General features: G+C 41.2%; 1 protein-coding gene across 2 annotated transcripts in view; it reads right to left on the bottom strand.

The window, feature by feature from the left end:
- dlc (deltaC) overlaps positions 1–25,276 on the bottom strand; it is a 222,859-nt gene that overhangs the window by 73,389 nt on the left and 124,194 nt on the right. For both annotated transcript variants that reach the window (XM_008401989.3, XM_081614368.1), the window contains exon 7: positions 12,417–12,633. In XM_008401989.3, coding sequence (XP_008400211.2) covers positions 12,417–12,633 — 217 coding nt within the window. The remainder of the gene's footprint in view (positions 1–12,416; positions 12,634–25,276) is intronic.

Here is a 25,276-nt window from a genome sequence, read left to right as displayed (position 1 = left end):
TTGTGATAGTATCTGGGTCGCTGATTAACTCTCCAGTAATTCTAGCTAGTATTTATACCCCAAACTGGGATGACGTTAGCTTTATACATAAACTCACCTCTCTTCTCCCAGAGTTAAACAGACAGTCTTATTCTATCGGGTGACTTTAACACGGTTATGGACCCAGCTATGGACCGTTCTCGCCCTAGAACTTTGACATGCACTAAAATGTCACTTACTCTTGGTGAGTTTGCTGATAAAGCAGGTTGGGTTGATCCACGGAGGCTCATTCACCACACAGACAGTTGCATTGATTTTTTTCCTCATTAATAAGACACTTCTCCCTTTTACAAAAAGAATTGAATATAATACAATTGTCGAATCTGACCATGCACCGGTTTCCCTGGATATTTTGTTCTCTCAAAATGTCACACAACCAAGAGTTTGGAGATTAGACACATCCCTACTATCAGACAGTCACTTCTGTGAATTCATTGGTAAAGAAATAGACGAGTTTATATACTTCAACAGATCTGACTCCATATCCCCATCTACATTGTGGGAAACACTTATATTACCGTATTTTCCGCACTATAAGGCGCACCTAAAACCTCCAATTTCCTCAAAAGCCGACAGTGCGCCTTATATATGGACCAATATTGAGCCACAACAGGTCTAGCAACTACGGTAAGCAGCCGCCGACTTCATTTTCGGCCGTAGAAGAAGAAGCGCGTGGTGCATGCTGGGAGTCTTGAAGAAGCCATAAAGCTACAAGAGATTGTTGACTCCATTCATAAAATGCAGAGTGGCAAATCACCTGGACCAGACGGCTAAACTGTTGAGTTTAATAAAAAGTTTTCTCTTCAACTTGCTCCCCTGCTACTTGAGATGTTTAATCACTCCTTTAATCAGAACCATTTACCACAAACCCTAACAGAGGCTTCGATTTCACTTCTTTTAAAGCCAGGCAAGGACCCAAATGATTGCGGCTCATACCGGCCTATATCTTTGCTTAATGTTGATGTCAAAGTTTTAGCCAAACTTCTAGCATCGAGGCTAGAGAATGTTGTACCCAACATCATCTCAGCAGAACAAACCTGTTTTATAAAGAGTCGTCAGTCCTTCACAAATATTCACAAACTTTTAAATGTCATTTATTCTCCTGCGTCTGGGGAGATTCCTGAAGTAGATGCCTCTCTGGACGCGGAAAAAGCATTTGACCAAGTGGAATTTAGTTATTTACTGTACTGGAAAATTTGGCTCTGGTTTAAATTTTATAACCTGGGTAAGTTTATTATATGCATCACCCAAAGCATCAGTGATTATGAATAAGATATCTTCCCATCTATTTTCTCTCTCAAGGGGCACACTTAGTCCACTTTTATTTGCATTATCAATAAAATTTAGGACAACCCCCAATATCTTTGGTATCCATGGGTTCGAAACCGAACATGAAGTCTCTTTATACGCCGACGACTTACTTCAGTATTTTTCTGACCCAGTGTCATGTATTCCTAATATTGTCAATATCCTGAATGACTTTGGGAGTTTCTCAGGTTACAAATTAAACTTTTCTAAGAGTGAATGCTTTCCAATTAATTATTCAGCCCTTCAGCTACCAGATAATGTGCTCCCCTTCCATATATCAAAGTCCGGATTTAAATATTTAGGCATTCACATCACCCGTGCTTTCTCCGATCTCTATGAAAAGAACTTCAAACCTCTCTTGCTTAAATTGGAGGCTGATTTTCAGAGATGGTCCGATCTCTGTTTATCTCTTCCAGGTAGAATTAGCTGTATAAAAATGAATGTCTTACCCCGTTTTTTGTATCTTTTTCAGTGTCTCCCAATATTCCTATCTAAATCTTTTTTCCAGTCTTTAAATAAATGATTCTCCTCTTTTCTCTGGGCAAATAAAAACACTAGAATTCGCAGAGAATTTTTAGAAAGGCCTAGAGATAAAGGTGGCCTGGCTTTACCTAATATGAGAAACTATTACTGGGCATCTAATATTCAAAAAGTCATATATTGGTATCAGAGTCCACAATTGGATTGGTGTAAGATTTAAGCAACTTCCTGCACCTCTACCTCACTTCCTGCTTTGGTTACTGCCAGATTACCACTTTCACCCTCTAAATTCACCCATAATCCTGTAGTATCTTCCTCTCTTAGGATATGGATACAATTCAGAAAACATTTTAATCTAAAAGAATGTTCTCTATATAGGCCTATTTGTAATAATCACCTTTTCCCTGCTGCCAGGATGGATCACACCTTCGCTCTGTGGAGGAGGAATGGTTTGGATGCATGTGACCATTTGTATATAGATGGTATTTTTACCAATTTCACTGACCTTTCGGCCAAATACCACTCACAAAAACCCGATCTATTCAGATATTTTCAGGTCCGTCATTTCATTCAAAGCCAGAGTCCAACATTTCCTGCCTCTCCAGCAGACTCAGGACTTGAGAAGATTGTGCGTAACCCTATGTATCTCAGGAGGCACATCGCAAACATCTCAAATATAATTACCTCTCTTCAGGAAACGGCATTAGAAGGTCTTGGAATTGCATGGTGTGAAGAACTTGGTTCTATAATTCCTGGATATTTCTGGAAATGTGCTCTGGAAAGAATCAATGGAACATTGTCCTGTGCATGGCTTAGCCTAATACAGTTCAAAGTCCTCCATAAAACTTGCTATACCAAATCTAAGCTCTCAAGAAAGTATAATGACATTGATGACAGGTGTGAGCGTTGTCACTCCGCTCCAGCAAATATGACCCATATGTTTTGGAATTGTCCGAAATTAACGGAATTTTGGTCATCTGTCTGTAAAACAGTGAATGATGCATTTAATACCAAAATCAAGCCGTCTTGACGGCAGGGGGCGCTGGCGGACATTTTTACAAAAGGGGGGCGCTGGGATTCCTTTGGGGGGCGTTTGGTCGAAGGTAAACTTTACACCTTAAATGCACAACAATGCCAGTTTAGACTTTGAGCAACTTGGTAAAACTGTATTGTGTAACATTAAATCATACTTGGCTGCAACTGTATCGATGGCAGCTCTTCTTCTATTCAGTGTTTGTAGCTTCTGTTAGCTTCTTGGCGCAGCTCCGCTCCTGCTACTGGTAGCTAAAATCACGACACCCTCACTGTGTATACCTCTGAAATATGAACCCATTTAAATAAAGAAATCCCTCCATGGGTGATTCCACATAGAGAGCGTTCATTTTATAGCGTTAACACGGTGCTGTAAGTGGTCCGGTATGAAACGGGGTGATAGAACAGCACAGCACTTTTAAATTTCAATAATCAAAATGCAGAAATTGTTTCCGTTGTTTTAAAAGGTTTATGTCAGTCTGCCTTTTCCCCATCGATACGTTTCCCGACCGCCCTGCACTTTAAGGGGTTAAAAAAAAGACGTTCACATTGCGCAAAACTCTGAAACAGGAGAAGCTGGACATAAAACGGAGCGACGAACTAGATGTGAATTATGGCATAAAAACAGAGAATCCGACGCTGAACAGTGAAAAATCAACACATGATGTGAAACATGACGATTAGGCGGCGCAGCAGGTGATGAGTGAAGATTACTGATGGTCAATAAACTATAAAATAAATCTAGCAACAGGACAGAAACTAAAGTGGACATAGCAATAAACCAAGAGAGGATAAAACTAATCAAATGAAACTAAATGGAAATGAATGAAGAACAAAATGAAAGAATAAACTAAGAAACTAAAGTAAATACAGAGGAATAAACTGGTATGGCAAGACCTTTAGAGCAATAATTAATACAGAGACTGTATGGCAAGAATAAACAGACACTATTTCCAGATAAAAGGTAAAATAATATTGTTTTAGTGCCATGGGTTTGTTGAGACCACATCTAGTACTGAGAATAAATATATCTTACAGACCATAACAGTAAAGAACTGATCACTTATTTATGTTTTAATTAGATTTGATAGATTTATTTCTTCAATATTATTGTTCATGTCAGTGTTAATGTCATGAGGCTGATGACTCCATGACACTTTGACTCATTAGGATTTGATTAAGAACCAGATTTGTTCTTTGTAATTTCTGTCCAGTAAAACTATTAATCTATAATCAATAGATCTATATAAAGATATAATCCATGTTTCTGTCTCATGGCATTAAAAGGAACTTTAGTTTTTCCATTGAAAGCTCTGGTTAGAACAATAAATGCCACATGAAGTTTTATGGATGATGCTCTGATGTCCCATTCTCCTGAAGGCAGCACAGAGCTGCACCACCAGAAACCCTGAAGAGAAGAAGAGCTTTGATTAATGTAGTTACAGTTCTATCCATGTTTTAATGCTGCAGCTCAGTCGGTTGCTAATAGATCAGAGTTTAAACTGGCATGTTGAACATCTTTAATCTGGTCATTTAGTGGAATATTTAACAACTAGAAAATGGCACAAAATAAGAATATATTCTCCACTCTGATTGGCTGATAGGCCTACAGATTTTAACTTGAATGTTTGTTGCATTTTTCATAGACGCCTGTGAAAATAATTTCTATTCTCATGACTTTTTTGTTCTCTGGAAAATTATCTTGATGATAAAAACAGAAACAAGCATAAAAATCAAAACATCTACAATAGTGATAGTAAAATTAATGATAAAATAATAGTCAGTGCAAAGTAGCCTGCAAATTCTCTGGTAGGGGCGTTGAGGGACCTGGATGAAGGCTGGGGGGGCGCTGGGCCAAAAAAGGTTGAGAAACACTGCTATAGTGTGCTATAGTATAGACATCATCAATATATAATTGATGATGTATAATTATTGACATGTACTTAAATAAGTAATGCCCCCATTCTCTGTCTTTTTTTTTATTTATTTATTTTTATTTCTTTTTCTATGTATGTGGGTGAGGTTTGATTGTTAAAAGGAAAAACAAATTTAATTCGAGTTACTGTATTTTAATGTACTGTGCTTTGTGCTTTCTCGAATAAAGAAAATATAAAAAACAAATACATAAGAGAAAAGAAAAGATCAGAAAATGTTAGACTTTCACTCTCCGACTCACCACATGCAGACTCACCGCCACAAGAGAGAGAGAGAGAGAGAGAGGAGGGTGAGAGTATATATATATATATATATATATATATATATATACGCTCCGATCAGGTTTCTTTGCTGCAGATTCTGATATCCATCACCAATGAGGCCTTTCTCTGCTGATCATCTGGATTGGCTATTAAATTTTTGCTTTAGGTATAAATACTGCAATGCAATCGGACAAAACAGAAAAATTATTTGGCAATAAATTCACCTAATTTAGACATAAATTAGAAAATATTTGTAGGTACAACTATTCAGTCAAAAAGACAACTGAAAAACCTGCAATCAGTAAAATAATATTTAACAGTAAGGCTCTCAGGGCCACAAATTATGCATTAGTCAAATAAAACTCACAACACTGCCTGTATCAAATAATGTCAAGAAAGAAGAAATATTCATTCAGAGTCAAATGCAGGCTGCATAAAATAAACAATCCCGAGTTACTGAATCGAAACTTCCTGACAGGCTCTGATTGGCTGGTTGTGTCTGAGCGGAGTAATTCTGCAGAACACAGGGAGGAAACATCGATTCTTTTTTCAGAGATTATCTCTCTCATGTTTTACATAGTGAAAGTTTTAATGCATCTGTAAAATCTGTCTTTTTTTAAGGTACGTGCTGCAGCTTCAAGCTGCCATTCGGTGTTGGTGTTCACTGCATGGAGCATAAACGCCGCTTCATCTGAAATATTACCACCAGTAGAGCAGGGGTGGGCAAACTTTTGACTTGCGGGCCAGAATGGGTTCTAAAATTTGATAAAGGGGCCAGGCCAGTACCATTTGGACACGCAATGTAATTTATCAAACCTGGGGGTTAAAATGTACAAAAAACAGACACAAATAAAGGTGCAAATTTAATGGAATCAACATTTAGTGGAAAAAGATCAATGGAATCACTTTCAACATTCAAAACATATGATTGCGGGTGGTGAGCAAGATATGGCGTAAAAATTATATAAAAAACAGCATTAACCACATTAATATCAGTCAAAAAACTGGAGAGAAAACCGCATGGTCATAAACAGCTGGACAACCCGAACAAAATCATCCTGAATGGCCGAAAAACTGCAAAAGTATAGATACGGAAGCTGTAAGGCCTGCTAGGACCACGAGACAGCGGGCAGCAGGCGACACGGACCCACCGACAGCCACTGGGACTGAAGGTCCAAACATGAGTAACGAAGAAATGAAAGCAGACGTTTTATCGTCACTGAGAGGAGAAATCGCTGAAGTGATGAGAGACGAGCTTAAAGGCGCACTGGCGGAAGATTTTCAAGCTATAAGATCCAAACTGCAAGCGGTCCGTTCCGAAATTGCTAAGAGTTCAAACACCATACAAGCTGAAGTGGATATTATAAAGGCGGACGTCTTGGACTTAAAGGGTGGCCTATCAACATGGTGGGGCATTATATAACTAACATTATATAACTGACTGATGACAGTGTTGTAGTACTCGTCTTGGTCTCGAGATCATTTGTTGATGGTCTCGAGCGCTGAGGACTCGGCATTTTATCTCAAGACCAGTTGAGACCGCAACTGTGGAAATATCACTAAACGTGCAGCAAACTGTCCAGTTTATTTGCTAACATCTTTGTTTTCAGTGGATGCAAAACGCACCGATTAAAATCCAACCAATAACGTGTTTCTGTTTCTCCCTCCCCACCTTCCACTCGCACGCGGAGCTCCAGACATGCGCAGTGGTTTCCTCTCAGCGGCAGAAGATCTGTCTAATAATCAGTAATATATTAGCGCTGCATAAATCATCAGAAGTCCGATGGCCACAGCTAACTCAGCAGCGCTTCGCTTTCAGACGGTGGGGACAACGTCTAACTTTTCCGTCACTTAGAAAAGTAGCTCAAAGGAGGTAAGCTCTGTTAACGTGATGTTAGCAAAGCTAGCTGTACAGAGACACATAAGCATTTGTGATGAAAAGAAAAACGTCACTGCCTGAATTATTGTGCGGAGGTGTTGACCAACATGTCGTATATATGGGACAACGCTGTGTCCAAAAGTCTGCAATATAGTGATGTGATTCAGAAACAGTCCGATTCTCCTGCACGGCTCTTTACTTATTAGATCGGACTGGAGTGTCACTGAGAGCCTATCAGATTACCATACATACATGCAGTGAGTACCACGCCTGCATGCGCATTAAGAAGTTCGACCATCAGAGGAGTTGTCAGTTCACCATACGCAACAAGCTATGATGAAAATAAGTCATTAAATTGTTTTCAATGATAACTATATAGCTACACAGGTGTTGTCGTGGTTTTAAAGTGTATTTAAAGAAGGTCTGGCTGCAGCTGCAGTTGGCTACAACACACACCCGTGTAAAACTCATTAACCTACTTAACCGCTAAGTCAGGATGCCATATAACTGTTAATAACAAAGTGTATGATGATCTACATCATGATTCTATGTTGCTGATTAAATAAAATAATATGGTAATGACATTTCTGACCGATATAGCCGTGAGTTTGTGCTAAGAGTATGACGATCTGACAGCGTATGCTGACCTGACAGAACACCGTTCTTTGTTCTTGTAATGCTCTGCGTACACTGCAGTAGCTATCATTATTTTTTTTAATTATGTACATTGATTTTTTTTTATAAACAAATAAATAAAACACAAGAACGAAATGCTCTTTGATTGTTTGTTTTGTTCAAAATGGCAGCTGTAATGATTGCCATGGTGTCAGACTGCCTGGCTTCATGTAGCAGAAGGGAGGGTGAGAACAGTCACGGTGAGCGTCTTGTCCTTGGTTACTTCTTGCTTGTTGCTCCTTGGTCACTGTTCATAGTTGAGCGTTGTTTACCATCAGGGCATTACCTCAATTGCTATGTTTTATGGTGCAGACAGTGGTGGTTTCTGACATGAGCAATATGGGCAAACGCCCAGGGCGTTATCTGTTTGGGGATGGCAGGAGACCACCGCGGATTGTAGCACAGAGATGGAAGAAAAGCAGAACAAAGAGTTTGTTCTGCTTTTAATATTATTTAAATGTATCAAGTATTTAATATCTAGGTATTTTTATGGGAATGTGGATCTTTCAGATCAATTTGAGAAGCAGTTTTGATCATATTTCACATTTTATCGTGTCATTGTAGCGCGGGGCGCTGGTCTTGCTCTTAACTCGGTCTGTTCCTGTGCAGCCAGGATGAGAGCCTCTGTTCTGTCCTTGAGTCCAGCTTTCTCCAGCCATTGGTAGGATTTCCTGATTTCAGCCACTTCAGTTATTTGTCGCACGTACCATGGCGACAAATATGTACATGTACCCCTACATGTACCCCCATGTAGGGGTACATGTAGGGGTACATGGGATGTACCCCTACATGGGATGTACCCCTACAGCTGCCATTACAGCTGCCATCCCATGTACCATGGGATGTACCCCTACATGGTACATCCCATGTAGGGGCTTGTCCTCCCATGATTGTACCTCCAGCACCTCGTCCTCTGTTCCCCATTGCCTGAGACATTCGCTGAGCACATCGTCCGTTGAGGCTTTGTCCTTGATGTATTTATGGATCTTGGATGTTTCATCCTGGACAGTGGCTCTCACACTCACTAGTCCTCTGCCTCCTTCCTTACGGCTCGTGTACAGTCTCAGGGTGCTGGATTTGGGGTGGAACCCTCCATGCATGGTTAGTAGCTTCCTAGTCTTAACATCCGTGGTCTTTATCTCCTCCATTGGCCAGCTAATTATTCCTGCAGGGTATCTGATTACTGGTAAGGCATAGCTGTTTATTGCACAGATCTTGTTCTTGCCATTGAACTGGCCTCTCAGGACTTGCCTTATTCGTTGGAGGTATTTGGCTGTGGCTCCTTTCCTTGTGACCTCATCGAGGTTGCCATTTGCTTGTGGTATTCCCAGGTACTTGTAGCTGTGCTCTATGTCTGCTATTGTTCCTTCTGGGAGTGAGACCCCTTCTGTGTGGGTGACCTTCCCTCTCTTTGTAACCATCCGACCACACTTCTCTAGTCCGAATGACATCCCAGTGTCAGTGCTGTAGATCCTGGTGGTGTGGATCAGTGAGTCGATGTCTCGCTCGCTCTTGGCGTACAGCTTGATGTCATCCATGTAGAGGAGGTGACTGATCGTAGCCCCATTCTTGAGTCGGTATCCATAGCCAGTCTTGTTGATGATTTGGCTGAGAGGGTTCAGGCCTATGCAGAACAGCAGTGGGGACAGAGCATCTCCTTGGTGTATGCCACATTTGATGGACACTTGTGCAAGTGGTTTGCAGTTGGCTTCAAGGGTGGTTTTCCACAGCCCCATTCGAGTTTGCAATGAAGGCTCTTAGAGTCCTATTGATGTTGTACATCTCTAATCATTCAATGATCCAAGTGTGTGGCATTGAGTCATAGGCTTTCTTGTAATCAATCCAAGCTGTGCACAGGTTGGTGTGTCGGGTTTTGCAGTCTCGGGCGACTGTGTGGTCTACAAGGAGTTGGTGTTTGGCTCCTCTGCCATTTATGCCGATGACCTTCTGTGCCTTGCTCATATATTTATCCATGTGCCCGCTTATCTTAGCCGCTATGATGCCCTCCATGAGCTTCCATGTTGTAGAGAGACAGGTTATTGACCGATAGTTGGATGGGACTGAACTCTTTGAGGATCCTTCTGTATCAGGATTGTGCGCCCTTCAGTTAACCATTCAGGGTGAGTCCCATTTTGTAGAAGCTGGTTCAGTTGAGTTGCCAGTCGCTCATGGAGGGCAGTGAGTTTCTTCAACCAGTAGGCATGGATCATGTCAGGTCCTGGTGCTGTCCAGGTTTTCATACCTGAGACTCTTTCTTGAACATCTGCTACAGTGATGGTTACCCAGGCTTGTTCAGGGAGGTTGCTGTGGTCCTCTCGCACAGAGATTAGCCCAGGGTGCCCAAAGTGGGTCCTGGAGGGGCGGCATCCTGCATGTTTTAGTTCTCTCCCTGCTGGTAGTAACAACCTTCTCAGCATGTCAGTATTCTTCTTAGGCCTCCAATGAGCCATCATTTGATCCAGGTGCGTTAAACCAGGGAGAGAACTAAAACATGCAGGATGCCGGGCCTCCACAACCGACTTTGGACATCCCTGAATTAGCCACTGTGCATTGCTGTTGTGGGACGCCTCCCTTTCCTATATGCCTTTCCAGTATTGTTCAGTCTCCAGCCTGGGTGGGTCTGCTCTGTTGTTATTACCCTGCCATTGAGAGTACACTTTAGCTGGTTGGATGGAGAAGAGCTGGTTAATCCTCCTGGCTTCATTCTCTCTCGTGTATCTCTTTAGGCGGCTGGCCAAGGCTTGGAGCCTTTGTTTGGCAGTTTCAAGTGCTTCAGGTATCTGACTGCACTTCTTAGGTACTGATCTTTTCATTGCACCCCTTTGGAGTTCTGATACCTGGCTCACTTCCCTCCTTGTTATCTTGATTTTAGCCTCTAACTGTCTTTTCCATGGTGGGTATTGGGTGTCATTGTTGCTCTTGTAGCCAAGCATCTCAAGGATCACTGATGCTGAGTTTTACATCAGCTCACTGGTTTCTGTTATGGTGTTGGTAGGGATCGTTCTCAATGCTGCATTCACATCTTCAATTAGACTTTCTGATGGTACTTCACTCAGCCATTGTAATTGGCGTCGGGTTTGCCTGGTGTTCATTCAGGCCATGATTCTCTCTCAGGTCAGTTGCTGCCTTGTTCAGCTTTCATGGTTCATTCATTACTGCGGCTTCATACCCAGCAGTTTCTGGGCAGGTAGTTAACTCCCCTCTGACCTGGCGTCCTGGCTCCTCCCCCTTGCCGTAGTATTTGTGTTGTACCTCGTCAATCTCAAGTTGTGACAGCAGTGACCGTTTGTGGATGTTGGAACACTGAGCTTTACATTTTTAGTACTCCAAATGCATTTTTCTATTAAGTGTATTACCAGAAAAGAGCAAAATCACTATGTTTAACGGTTTTTGAGATTTTGGGGGGTAGGTGTACCTTGCCGCAAACCCACCTTTGAGTAGAAAAAGATGGGGTTTTTGAAAGCCAATTATTTAAAAAATAAATCAATTTGACACTTATTGGTAATGAAATTCTTTAAATATATATAAATCATATTGCAAAACATGAAAATGATTGATTGCTTCCCAGGTGTGTCTAGTTACCTGATTATGCTCCCTATGTATTTAAACCCGCCTGTTGTCTTTGTCTCTTGTCGGATCCTCGTCTTTGTCAGCGTCTTAGTCAGTAGTTCTCAGTTGAACTGGAAAGTCCTGAGGCTACTTTGCTCCATGTTTAGTCTTTTGTCAGTTGCTACTAGAGGTGTGCCGATCGATCGGCCACCGATCATAATCGGCCGATTTCCGTGAAAAAGTGCATGATCGGTGATCGGCGATCATTGGCTCTTTTGCCGATATCAATCACCTGCATCTCATTTCTCAGCCTGCCTGTGCAGCTGGTCTCCTCTTTCCTTCACTCTGCCAAACGTGCAGCAACAAATCCTAAGCAATGTGAAACTATAACGCACTGAGTGAATGGGGACGTTTGCGTGTTGCGGCGGAAAATTGAAGCAGGTCAAAATGCATCAACACAACGAAGCTAATATGACATAAAAACAATGTGATACTTGACGGAGTTTGGCTACATCGAGGCTCACTGCAGTAAAAAAGACATATGGAGGATCAGATAGCAGGTAAAGCAGCTCAGCTACAAACACTCACCTGGATTAGCATGACGGTCAGAAAGCTAAACAAATAACCCGCTAAATTATTTAAGTCTTGGAGCTGCGATGTAAGACGCTGGTTCTGTTCTCACTGTTGAACCGCTGCTACGCTACAGGTAGTAATATTTCACAGACGGAGCGCCGCTTCTGCTCCACCTGGTAGTGACTCTCACACAGGGCAGGTTGGCTTTCCTCCTCCAGACGTTCCGGTCAGGATTCCCTGCTTCCCGTCATTCTGCAGGCCGACAGCAGTGAGCGCCGTCCAACTTACCTGCTTTTGTTGGTTTTTTCTCGTATTTTAGTTTGCATGAAATTCATTACAGTGATTATGAGTAATGAGACTCTTAGAGGTCCGGATCACCCAGAGGCGGTCCGGTTCTGGACCAACTGCAGCCCAAACAAGTTGCTCTCCTGAATTTATGCTAATCTGCTTTAAGTGGTGCAGATTTTCCAATCTCTGCTTTTATCTGTGAGATCAAAACTTCTTCCATCTAAATTATTCCACTGACTGTAACAATCAGGAAAATTGTCCTGATTTTGTGGCCTTTGTTTGCTTTCCTCTAGAATCCACAGACTGAATGTAATGAGCAAAGCAGAAGCTGGAGGTGTTGGTGTGAAGCAATGCTCAGACTAATCTGAGGCTCTGTCTCTGAGGGAGGTGCGTACCGTTAGCGCAGGGCCCGCTGCTGCATCGGTCCAGCCGCTTCTCGCAGTTGGAGCCGGAGAAGCTGACCGGGCAGCGGCAGCTGTAGCCGCCGCCGACGGCCTCCAGGCAGGTTCCCCCGTTGAAGCACGGCCCGTCTGCGCACCGCATGGCGCTGATCTCACAGTCCCTTCCGTAGAAACCCTGAGGACACGCGCAGGAATACCCGTCCAACAGATCCTGCAGGAAGACACAGAGGAGAGACCGGTAAGCGTGGGAACGGCTGCAGTTTCTGTCTCATCCTGGACATTCTAACCTATGGTTCTGGTTCAACATGGCAGCAGTAAAACATCCCAACAGGTCAGACTGGGCCAGCAGGCATGTAGAAGAGTTATGAACCTGCTGCAGCGTGACGTCAGACGAGTAAGACCCCACCCCCATCTCCCTGCCGCAGGGCAAAACGCTGCTGGCTGACTATGACAAGCATTAGCTTTAGCTGTTGAGTTGTCAGCATAACACGCTAAGATGTACGTCTGATACAGAAAAAGGGACGCAGAGCTTTGCTACTAGTTGTCAACACTATGAAAACTAGATAACAAGGTCAGGAAAAAGTTTTAATTTAGTAAAAGAAAGATATCGAGAGAGACAGAGGGAAGTAGTCCAGTTTATGCTAGCTTGACTTTAACAATCACAACATGTAGATATGATGTGGAATCTGGTGTTTTGGTTCAGTTAAAAAAATAAAAAACAGCGACATACACACCAACTCTGCTGTGTTAGCTTAGCTAATCTACCACTGCTGTGTTAGCTTAGCTAATCTACCACCGCTGTGTTAGTTTAGCTAATCTACCACCGCTGTGTTAGTTTAGCTAATCTACCACCGCTGTGTTAGTTTAGCTAATCTACCACCGCTGTGTTAGTTTAGCTAATCTACCACTGCTGTGTTAGTTTAGCTAATCTGCCACCGCTGTGTTAGTTTAGCTAATCTACCACTGCTGTGTTAGTTTAGCTAATCTGCCACCGCTGTGTTAGTTTAGCTAATCTACCACCGCTGTGTTAGTTTAGCTAATCTGCCACCGCTGTGTTAGCTTAGCTAATCTACCACTGCTGTGTTAGCTTAGCTAACAGCAGCAGTAGCTAATCCACCACATGAATCACTTATTAATATTTACAAAATAAATGTCGAGCCTAAAAACATAAAACTGTAACAGACTAAATGTTCTGTTCTTTGTGTGGGAAATGTTGAGTGTTACTTGGTGTTAAATCGAAACACCAAACATGAAGTTGATGTCAGATTACGTAGTTCACAGAGAAGCAAAGCGACAGATCTGCCCAGCAGAGAATAAAACTTAGAGGCAAATAAAGTGGAATGACAAACACAGCTATGGCAACGCGTCTGCGTGTGGCGCAGCCGACACAAGGAGCAAGAAACAAGTGGTTTTGATTCATTCTTCAGCAGTTTTTCTGCTTTCCCTGTGCTGCACTGCTCTGGATTAACAATATCTACGTCCAGGTTTCATGTTGCCAACAGTTCTAACAGCATGGAAGAGACTTGTCTTGTTGAACTCCAGCATGGAGCGCATGCACTGAATTTCCAGATGTCAACAATAACATGTAAGAGATCCATAAAGAACCACCAGAACCTACAGACAGTTGTTTAATCTAAAGCTTCTGGTCCAGATTCCTCCTTCTGGACACTGTGAAGCACGGTGGCTCAGGCGTCATGATATGGGGATGGTTCCCCCATATCATGGGGATGTTTAGCTGAAGCCTGTGGGTCCAGTGTGAACATTTAACTGGACCTACTAGAGATGATCCAGATCAGATCCGGGACCAGCAGGAAATGAACCAACCCAGGAGGCCCAGGACTGGTTCTGATAAAGATCAACAGGATCACAAACCTCCGGACTGAACCAGCTGGACTCCAACACCTGCAACCAATTTACCGACTTCGTCAGAGAAAATGTAAAAATTAGAGGATTAATCTGAACATCCAGAATCTATGCTGCACCCAAATGATGAACCCATGAAGCTCTGCTCCCTGCTGGGTGGACACCTGTCCATCCACCCTCACCTGTCCATCAACCCTCACCTGTCCATCCACCCTCACCTGTCCATCCACCCTCACCTGTCCATCCACCCTCACCTGTCCATCCACCCTCACCTGTCCATCCACCCTCACCTGTCCATCCACCCTCACCTGGACATCCACCCTCACCTGTCCTTCAGACAGTCCAGCCTCCATCCCTCTGACCTGAATCATAAACTCGTGGTTCTCATCAGGTGATTTTCCTCCAGGCTTTAAAACCAGCAGAGGTCAAACCTCTGATAAAAACAGATCCCTGCTGCTGACCTCTGACCTCCCCTTCATCAGCATCGTTACTGGAAAATCTGTGTCAGCAGTAAAGCAGCCGCTTTCAGTCTGGTTTCCATGGTTACCACAGCACTGAGACCGGCCTAGTCAAAGTGTTCAACGACATCCATATAAACACAGACGGTGGAAGAACCACAGAGCTGGTTCTGGTTCTGTTGGACCTATGGTCATAGATCTAGGGTTATAGATCTAGATCAGTATACACTGAATATTACTTTACTGAATTATTTGTTTCCAAAGAACAAAAAGCCACATGAACATAAATCATTTTATGGCCATTCAACTTGAAACCAGTCGGCCAATCAGAGTGGAGAAAATGAGCCATTTCCTGATGCGAGATGCTACATTTTTCACCAAATGACCAGAAATCAGAAGCAAACCGACTGAGATCTGCAGCATTAAAACATGGATAGTTTGATCAGTCATAGCTCTTCTCCTCCTCAGTGGTTCTGTGTCTGGTGGTGCAGCTCTGTGCTGCCTTCAGGAGAACGGGACATCAGAGCCATAAAGCTTCACCACACGGCATTTACTGTGCAAACCAGGGAATCAGTGGAAAAACTAATACGAGACAGAAACATGGATTATATCTGAATATAGATATTTTTCCTAGACAAAGAACAAATCTGGTTCTTAATCAAATCCTAATGAGTCCAATTCAAAGTGTCATGGAGTCATCAGCCTCATTAACACTGACATGAACAACTATACTGAAGAAATAAATATATCAATCTAATTAAAACATAAATAAGAGATCAGTTCCTTTTTACTGTTATGGTTTAAGACATATTTCTTCTTAGTAGTTGTTTCCTCACCAAGATGATCTTTATCTTTATCTGCCTGTTCTTGCCATACAGCCCCCTGTATTCACTTTTGCTCAAAATGTCTTTCCATACCAGATTATTCCTGTTTCACCTCATATAAGCTCTTGATTTTTCACCGTTCAGCGTCAGATTCTCTGGTTTTCTCCTGTTTCTGAGTTTTGTCCAACGTGCGTATCGTTTTTTTATGACCTCACCAGACAATCACAGCAACAACGCCGTTAGCCGGTGGAACGCTGATGCGGTGAAGCTAAGAGCAGCAGGAGAACGGAGCTGCGCCAAGAAGCTAACAGAAGCTAAAAGAAGCTAACAGAAGCCAAAAGAAGCTAACAGAAACTAACTGAAGCTAGCAGAAGCTAACAGAAACTAACTGAAGCTAACTGAAGCCAACAGAAACACTGAAGAGAAGAAGAAGAGCTGCCATCGACACAGATGCAGCAGCCAAGCATGATTTAAAGTTGCAGACCTCAGTTTTTAGCCAGCAGCTCCAAGTCTGAGCTGGTGTTGCTGCATAGAAGCTGCTTATATGCAGCAACACCAGCTGATTTTGTATTCATGGGATTACAAAAAGTCCCATGAAATTCACATGTGGTTCACATGTACCACATGTGATGAAGTAATTTGTTCATGTGATCCATAGTTTATTCATCATGTGATCACAGGCAGGGAGGAAGTGAAACCAGCCACTGATTTTATTTATTTTGATTACAGACCCCACCAGAACAAGCAAATCATATAAAATGGATGATTTATTCTTAACTCCATAAAAACCGATTTACTGACAATAATTTTACCATACACATGTACTTAGACTAACTGAACATAAAGCATGGACACCTTAAGAGATGCAGGGCAGTAATTACTGCAGTAAACTTTAACTACACACATTCTGGCAGTCATTTCCTAAGGATAGACGCAGTAAAGTGGGGGGCCAATGGCCCCCTCCCCCCCCACTTTACGGCCCTGCCTTGCCAGACATTTCCACAGGCTGCACCAACTCTGACAGTCTGACTGACGTCTCTGTGTTTCTACGCAGACAGAGGCACAGATCAAACCTCCAGCACTGAGATCTGGACCAGCAGGCTCCAGATCATCACCCAAAGGTTCACCGCATGCGGCAGCTCCGGGTCGGGTTGGGATCAGGAACCGGTCTGACACCTGAAACAGGCTCTGATCCGGTCCGGGTCTGACCCGGTTCTGCCTAAAGATTAAATGAGATTTCTGTGTTTGTGCCACATCTGGCCCAGATGCTGTTTATAGAACCGTGACGATGTTTTCTTTCTAACGGCGCTGGGATGGAAAGAAACAGACGTCGGGCCCACATGTCCTTATCGGCCCGGACCAAAGGCTCAGCCACACTTTGCCCAGCAGATCATTTGGGCTCCGGTCCAAAAATAATTATGTGAATATATTTGTTTCCTCCAAAAGCCAGTCAGCCATCAGTATCGATGGCCACCGATGGGTTTAGGTCTCTGGCTGTTGAAATGAATGTTTGTTTGTTAAATAACAAGCACATTAAAGTTTAATCGTGGAGTTTTCCATTTTGTTTTCCATTCACACATGTTGTCAGCAGTCTGGCTGGTTATCTGTCCACTCAGATCATCTCTTTCCTGCACAGTTAGTGGGACAAGCAGCAAATCTAACCTTTTGGTTTTAGACCCTCAGCATCCAGATGGAGCTGCTGAGCATCAGGTTGTCCTGCTGCTCTCATCTGGCATTGCTGGAGGACATCTGACATTTTATTATTGTTTTTTATGCTACAAATATTTGACCAGTCGTGATTTTGTCATATCTATCCATCCTTGGCATAATTGTGTTGTGCGTATTTTGGCGCCCGCAGCTGTACGGCTGTGTGAACCTGAGATTATTTTAAGTCAAACAGAAAAGAATAATCTTGTTGCTCACTTTACTTTGTAAATTTGGCGGCTTGGCATTTTTCTGTAAGCTAAAAATGAATGGATGGAGTTTGAATCCTCCCTAAGAGCGTCGTTTGGATCCCGCCAGAACTTTTTACCATCTGCGCGGTTCTGGCGGGTCGTCGGTTTATGACCTTTGTGTGTGTGTGTGTGTGTGTGTGTGTGTGTGTGTGTGTGTGTGTGTGTGTGTGTGTGTGTGTGTGTGTGTGTGTGTGTGTGTGTGTGTGTGTGTGTGTGTGGTCTGGCGAACTGAAGAGCTGACGGGTCACCCGGTTGGAGCTGTTTAACTGCTGCGTTTGTAACGACGACAGAACCTTCAGACGGTGTTTTAATACCGTCCATCTGGATTCAGCAGCTTCAGGCATTTATCCTCTTTCACGTTTTTCCAGACTCCAGAGTGGATTAAAGTCCATCCCTCCGTCTAAATGCTCTGTGTAAAGCTGCCTTCTGCATGTTCCCCACTGAACTTTAAAAACAAAATGATGGTTATTTTCCACCACATCTCTGTGACCGCAGAGCATTTAATAAAATCATAAAATCTATCCAGACTGCATGGACCCAGAAACGTCGTCCTCCAGGTGACGGATATTTACCGTTTCAAAGACACTCAAAATGGTAGCAGAGGTGATGAAACACCCCGTGGCTCCGGCCTCAAAAATGAATCCGGTGTTCCGTCCATCTGTCAGACCTCGTGGTCATGCTCACATCGATGTTACGTTTCTTATAAAGCCGTCATACTTGTTGAAGTTTCATTTTGTGTTTTATTTCTCAGAAGTTTACGGTAAATAAAAAAATCCAGTTATCTCCACGCAGCTTCCAGAAAGAGGTTGTTCTGCTTGCTGCCTAACGGCTTCGGTCAGCATCCAGGTTTGTTTTAGGACATATTCTGTGCAGTTTTCTAAAGAAATATTGAAATATCAAAAAGGTAGATTAGCTATAGGGACAAAATATCCCCCAGGAGACCAAACTATTACTTCCGCACTATAATGCGCACCTTCAATGAATGGCCTATTTTAAAACATTTTCATATATAAGGTACATAGAATAGATGCTACAGTAGAGGCTGGAGTTACGTTATGCATCCACTAGATGGCGCTGTACTAAATTTTGCACTGTTGCTGGACTGTTTTGTTTGGAATGTCAACAAAACAGTCCGACTCGGGTCGGCAAGGAGAGGCTTCTGGGCCAGACGTGGCCGGACGATGGTCACCCTTCTCCGTTCACGCTCAGCATGTTGGTGGAGAACGTGGTGATAATGACCTGCAGACGACCTGATTATAGACCAGTGGTTCTTAACCTGGGTTGGATCGAACCCCAGGGGTTCGGTGGAGCCTCTGCTGGAGGTAAAGACACATTAACTTGTGTAAAGTCGTGATGACGCCCCGCTTTGCCATCACTTGCTGCAGAGGATCACGTTACATTGTTTAGCCAATCAGAGGATCACGTTACGTTGCTGAGCCAATCAGAGGATCACGTTACGTTGCTGAGCCAATCAGAGCTGTGGAGGAGCCCTGATTGGAGGAGCTCCACTCAGCAGGGATTTGAACTTGTGTCTTTATTAACTTCAGCAAAACTTAGTTTTTACCACATTCTGTAGCTTTCGGTGAACTTCTAGATCTGCTCCTTAGTTGCATCTTTTCGGGGTTGCTACTGCCTCTAGTGGCCTGGGGGAGGTAACACAGCTAATATAATTACATTACTAAATCAGAATACCAAAGTCTTTATTATTATTATTATTAATTTTTCATTCTCTTAAGAATGTAGAGCTAATTAAATGATCTAAAGACCTTAAAGTGGTTCCAGTTTCTCTCGATGGCCAACCTGTTGAAACTGTGGCACATTTTAAATACCTCTGGTCGTTCCTGGACAGTCGGATCAGCTGTGCTGAAAACACTGAGTACATCTTTAAGAACTGATCTCAGAGACTCTACCTTTAAGGAGACTTGGTGATCATGGGGTGACCCAACTATGTCTTGAATTTGGGGGGGGAAAAAAATCATATTTTATTTATCACTAGGGTTCAGTGGAAATGAAACTGGTGGGTTCGGTTCCTCAAAAAAGGTTAAGAACCACTGATCTAGACGGTCGGTATGTAGATGGGTCAGTGGGGGAGGTACCAAGATGGCGGACTGACAAGCTGTGTCTCCGAGTGCTCCACATATGACCAACTTTCCGACTAAGTAACGTTGCATATTTCCACCCGAAAGTTCATGATGGATTCCCAGAAGCTCACAAAGAATGCAAAATCCCGAACACCAGGACTTTTGAAACAGCAAGAGACACAGAGACCGATGGAACATGACTACTCTGTATCTCAAATACCCACGTTACCGAAGCGCGACCGTGATGTTGATTCGGCTCCCTCAACTCCGAGCAAAGAACCGACTGGTAAGAAAACCAAGCCAACAGAAGTCAACACAGAGACGCAAGTATCCAACAACACTATTCTTGAGGCAATAATGAGTTTGCAGACAAAAATAACTAGAGTGGAGACGCAATTAGAAGATATGAGAGAGCAAAACCGTCAAGCTAGCACTATGATGGCTAACCTAGCAAAGGCAGTGCAACTGAATACGGTTGAGCTAAAGGAATGCAAACAGAAAGTGGCTGAACTGGAAGCAGCTAACGGACAGTTACTGAAAGAAAATAATGAGATCAAGGAGAGATTGCGGGAACAAGAACGATACAAAATGCGATGGTGTCTCCGACTGAGAGGTTTGAAGGAGAGCAAAGATGAAAATATTAGAGAGACGGTAATAACAATTCTACAAAAAATTGCCCCAGATCTGGAGGCGAAAACGGAGGATGCTGTGGATGTTGTGCACAGGCTAGGAAAGAAAGAAGACAACCGAACCAGACAGATCATCATCATGTTTGCACAAAGAAGAGTGAAGGAGGAGTTGTGGAGACGAAGCAAGAACTCTGCAACGTGTAAAACTGAAGGCATCAGTTTTGCTGAGATGATTCCAAAGGAAGATCTAGAAGTAAGAAGACGTCTCTGGCCTCTTATCGATCAAGCAAGAAAGGCTGGCAAACGGGCCTTCTTCAGGGGTCCTCATGCTTATATTGAAGGTCGACGCATAAATGACAAGGAGCCACAAGTGGTCTAGACTTAATAAGACTAAAGGTGGAAAGTGTAGTAATGGTCTGGTAGCTCTAAGGAAGGCTGTGCTTTGTTGGTCGATTATTCGTCCTCAGTTTTCAGCTTTTACAGATTGAGTTTAATTACAGTTCATGCTTAATGTTAAAGTTTCATTTGGTTCATTAAATGTTAGGGGCTTAAAAGACTTGGCAAAAAGAAAAGCTTTATTTTTATTTTTCAAGGGGCAAAAAGCTAATTGTTTATTTTTACAAGAGACTCATTCTACAGAAACAGACTCTTCATTCTGGTCAAAACAATGGGGTGACAAGATCCTGTTCAGCCACGGCTCCCCAAGATCCGCAGGCGTGGCCATCTGCTTCAACAACTGACCACCATCCTGACCCACCGGACTGACACAGAGGGTCACTGGTTGACAGTCGTGGTAAAATTTGATGATGTTTTTGTTATATTGATTAACGTATATGGGTACAATAACAACAATCAGAACCTGTTGATGCTGTTTCACCTATCTAAAGTCATTGCTGATTTAAAAAGTCGATACCCTACAGAATTTTTATTAATGGGAGGAGATTGGAATCTGACCCCAAACGAGTGGCTGGATAGATGGCCCGCTAGGATAGAGAGTCCCCAATATAATAAAATCATTAACGATTTTATAATTAGTAATAATTTACATGATATCTGGAGAGAATTTAATCCAGCCATTCAAGATTTCTCATGGTATAAACCAAATGGAACATGTAAATCCAGATTAGACTATTTTTTGGTGAGTGATGATATTCTCAGTCACTCAACTAAAACAATGATTTCCAAAGCCCCATTATCAGATCACTGCTTCATAGAGTTAACATTAGAACCTTCTAAAAGACAAACGCACCAAAAAGGATTTTGGAAATTTAATGCAAAATTATTAGAAAATGAAGATTTCTGCATTCAAGTAAAAGGTTTGATAAATGAGATAAAAGAGGATGATTCAATTGTAGGTTACATTAACAAGTGGGAATTTATTAAATTCAGAATTAGAGAATTTAGCATTAAATTTAGTAAAATATTGAATAAACAAAATAAAGAGTATGAAAGTAATTTAATAAAAGAAATACATGTTTGTTGTAGCAATATTGATTTAACACCTCAAGACAGGATTAAACTTTCTGAGTTACAATCTAAATTGGACCAGCTGCACCTGAACAGAGCACAAGGAGTTTACATTAGATCCAGAGCAAAGTGGATAGAAGCTGGTGAAAAAAATACATCTTATTTCTTTAATTTGGAAAAAAGTCGTCAGAAAAAAAATAACCTTTCAAATCTTTTAATAGATGGGGAGGAGTGTAAAGACCCCCAAGCAATTAAAAATGAAGTACACTTATTTTACTCCAAATTATACACTTCCAATTTTTCAGAAAAGTACTGTAAATCCTTATTCAGCTCTATCTCACATTTGATCCCGCAAATTAACAAAACTTACAAAGATCTTTGTGATGCGGAGCTTAAAATTGATTAACTTGATGCAATGATTAAAAAAATGACCTTAAATAAATCTCCCGGTTCAGATGGCCTTACTGTCCATTTTTATAGATACTTCTGGGAGGAAGTTAGAGTAGTTCTGTTTGAAGCGCTGAAAGAATGCATTGAGAGAAAAGAACTGATGACAACAATGAAACAGGGAGTGATAATACTGATCCCAAAAACTGGCAAAGACAAAAGACAATTAGATAACTTAAGGCCAATTACTTTATTGAATACAGACTATAAGATTTTTTCAGGTTCTGTTGCACTAAGACTCAAAAATGGTTTATCGGAGGTAATCAATGAAACTCAATCTGGTTTTTTAAATGGAAGACTTATTCATAATAACATTAGATTGGTTCTGGATTTATTATACCGACTATATTGATGATAAGGGTTTTATACTCTTTCTTGACTTTTGCAAGGCTTTTGACTCAGTTGAGCATTCCTTTATTCTTAATACTCTGCAACATTTTGGTTTTGGTGAAAAATTCAACACGATCATCAAGATGCTCTACTTTGACATAAATAGTTGTGTTTCTTTGGGTCATGGAACTTGCAGAAGATTTAATATTGAAAGAGGAATCCGATGGATGTGGCAGCTCGCCCCTATTGTTTATTCTGGTCGCTGAGGTGTTGGCTATTTTAATTAAGAATAGTAACTTGACTGGTTTTGACATATTAGGTAATCAGTTAATAATTAGTCAATTGGCTGATGATACGACTTTGTTCCTAAAAGATGAATCTCAAATTCCCTTAGCATTGAATATTATCAACGACTTCTCCAAGGCTTCTGGTCTAAAACTGAATTTAGATAAAAGTGTATTATTTGATCTGAAGGATCGATCTACTCTGTCAATATGTAACCTTAAGGTGTGTAAAGAGGTGAAATATTTAGGTATTGTTGTGACTAGAGATAAATCTCGCTCTGAAAAGCTTAATATAAGCGACAATGTAGATAAATGTAAACTAATCTTAAATCGATGGCTGCAAAGAGATCTCTCTGTTTTCGGTAGAATACTCTTAACTAAAATGGACAGTTATTCTAGACTTACTTATCCGGCTTACTCTTTACCTTTATCAAGCAAAACAATTAAGAATATTAATAGTTTAAATTTCAACTTTATTTGGAGAAATAAATGTCATTATATTGCAAAACAGGATTTGATTAAATCATATGAAGATGGTGGAGGCAATGCCAGAGATTCTGATGTTATGAATGGAATGTTAAAAATAAAATGGCTTAAATTGTGTTTGCAGAATCTAAATTCCATTTGGTTTGTTATTCCCAATATGGTCTTTAAAAACTTGGGTGGACTTGATTTCCTATTAAGATGTGATTTTGATCTTAGAAGATTACCAGTTAAACTTTCAGATTTTCATCAACAGGCTCTCCTGTATTAGAAGCTCATCTTTAAACACAACTTCACTCCAATATGGAACAATAGATATATATTGATCAATAGAAAATCGTTTTTTATTGAGAATTGGTTTCATAAAGGTCTGTGGGCTGTTGCTCACTTTTTGGATACAAATGGTGACATATTACAACATTCTGAGTTTTGTGACAAATTTCAATTATATTGTACCCAAGCAAAATACAAAAAAATCATCAAAGCCTTCCCTCGTCAACTTGTATCCATGGTCAGACAAGATTTATTGTATTCGATGGTTTGTCTCGTTTAAGGACTCTTGATTGAAATGTGATTTTTGTATGTCAAATGCAACAATAAGTTTATAAGAAGCCATTTATCTAGTTATTGTGCCACCGATGTGCTTAAAAAGTATATCCTTAGAGACTTCAACAAAGAACAATTAAAAAGATTAGATCAAAATATTTATGTTTTCCACTTCCTGCCAAAATAAAAGATATGCAATTTAAAATTTTAAACAAATTTATCAACTAACAACTTCCTGAGAGACAGGTTTAAATGGATGTGGACAAGTGTGGATTCTGTGAAAAGTTACTGAGATTTAAATCACCTGTTTTTCTCGTGTGAAGTGGTTCAGACTTTTTGGCAAAAGATCTTCATCAGTTTATCTCAGCCATGGTATACAATTAACAGATATAACCATACAAGATGTTAAATTTGGTTTCTTCATCAATGATCACTTCATTGACTATGAATAAATATGTTTATTGTTAGCTAAATTTCATATACACAAATGTCGCTTCTCTAAAACTATTCCCAATTTTAGACAGTGGATGAATGATTTAAACTTGTTCTATAAATCTTTATGTCTTGTAAAGTCAAAACATGCTTTTAAGTTGTCCAATTTTTTGAAACGTTTCATACTATAATGTACTGCCCTGTTTGTTTGTTTTTTTTTTTGTTTTTTTTTACATTCGTTTCATTCTCTTTTCCTCTGTCCCAGTTGTCTGGCTCTGTTGTCATTTTGTTCTCTGATCTTATAATGTATACATTACGGTACCTTTATGGAGCTGATTGTATGTTTATATAATAATAAAAAAAATAAATAAATAAATAAAAAAAAGATGGGTCAGTTAAACTTTATTAACAAACCAGCGTTCTGACAACTATCCCAGCATGCACCGCAAGCTTCTTCTTCTACCGGGGAAAATGAAGTGGGCGGCTTCTTACCGTAGTTGCTAGACCTGTTGTGGCTCAATATTGGTCCATATATAAGGCGAACTGTCGGCTTTTGAGGAAATTTAAGGTTTTTAGGTGCATTAAAGTGCGGAAAATACGGTAATAGTGACGCTAAACGGGACTAATGTCCTTTTTACAGTTTGGTAACGATGTTGGAAACAGCAAAAGTCATTTATGTTAATATGTTTGATTAACATAGCAGCTTAATTAAATAACATTTACTGTAAACGTCTGAGAAATAAAACACACAGGTATATAAGGATTTATAAGGAATCTGCTGAGTAAGCAGCATGTGACGTAACATCGATGTGCGCATGCGCATTACCGTAAAGTATGCTGGATTGACGGGTGTGACAGATAATCAAAACACCGACGCCGCTGTTCCTAAATTGAGCATTTCCACATTTTGGCTACAACTCCCCCAGATTATTAAAGATGTCTCATTTTTATAAAATATATATTTTTTAATGGCATCAATAACTGTTTTCTAACTGTTCTATTTGTTTTCCGTTGCGTTTTCTATTGAAATTCCCAATTCTTCTTCTTACTAAAAT

The sequence above is a fragment of the Poecilia reticulata genome, chromosome 13 (genome assembly GCF_904066995.2).
Source record: "Poecilia reticulata chromosome 13, P_reticulata-male-v2, whole genome shotgun sequence".
Lineage (NCBI taxonomy): Eukaryota > Metazoa > Chordata > Actinopteri > Cyprinodontiformes > Poeciliidae > Poecilia > Poecilia reticulata.
Note: the sequence above shows the minus strand (reverse complement) of the source record. Positions and strands in the feature narration are given on the sequence as shown.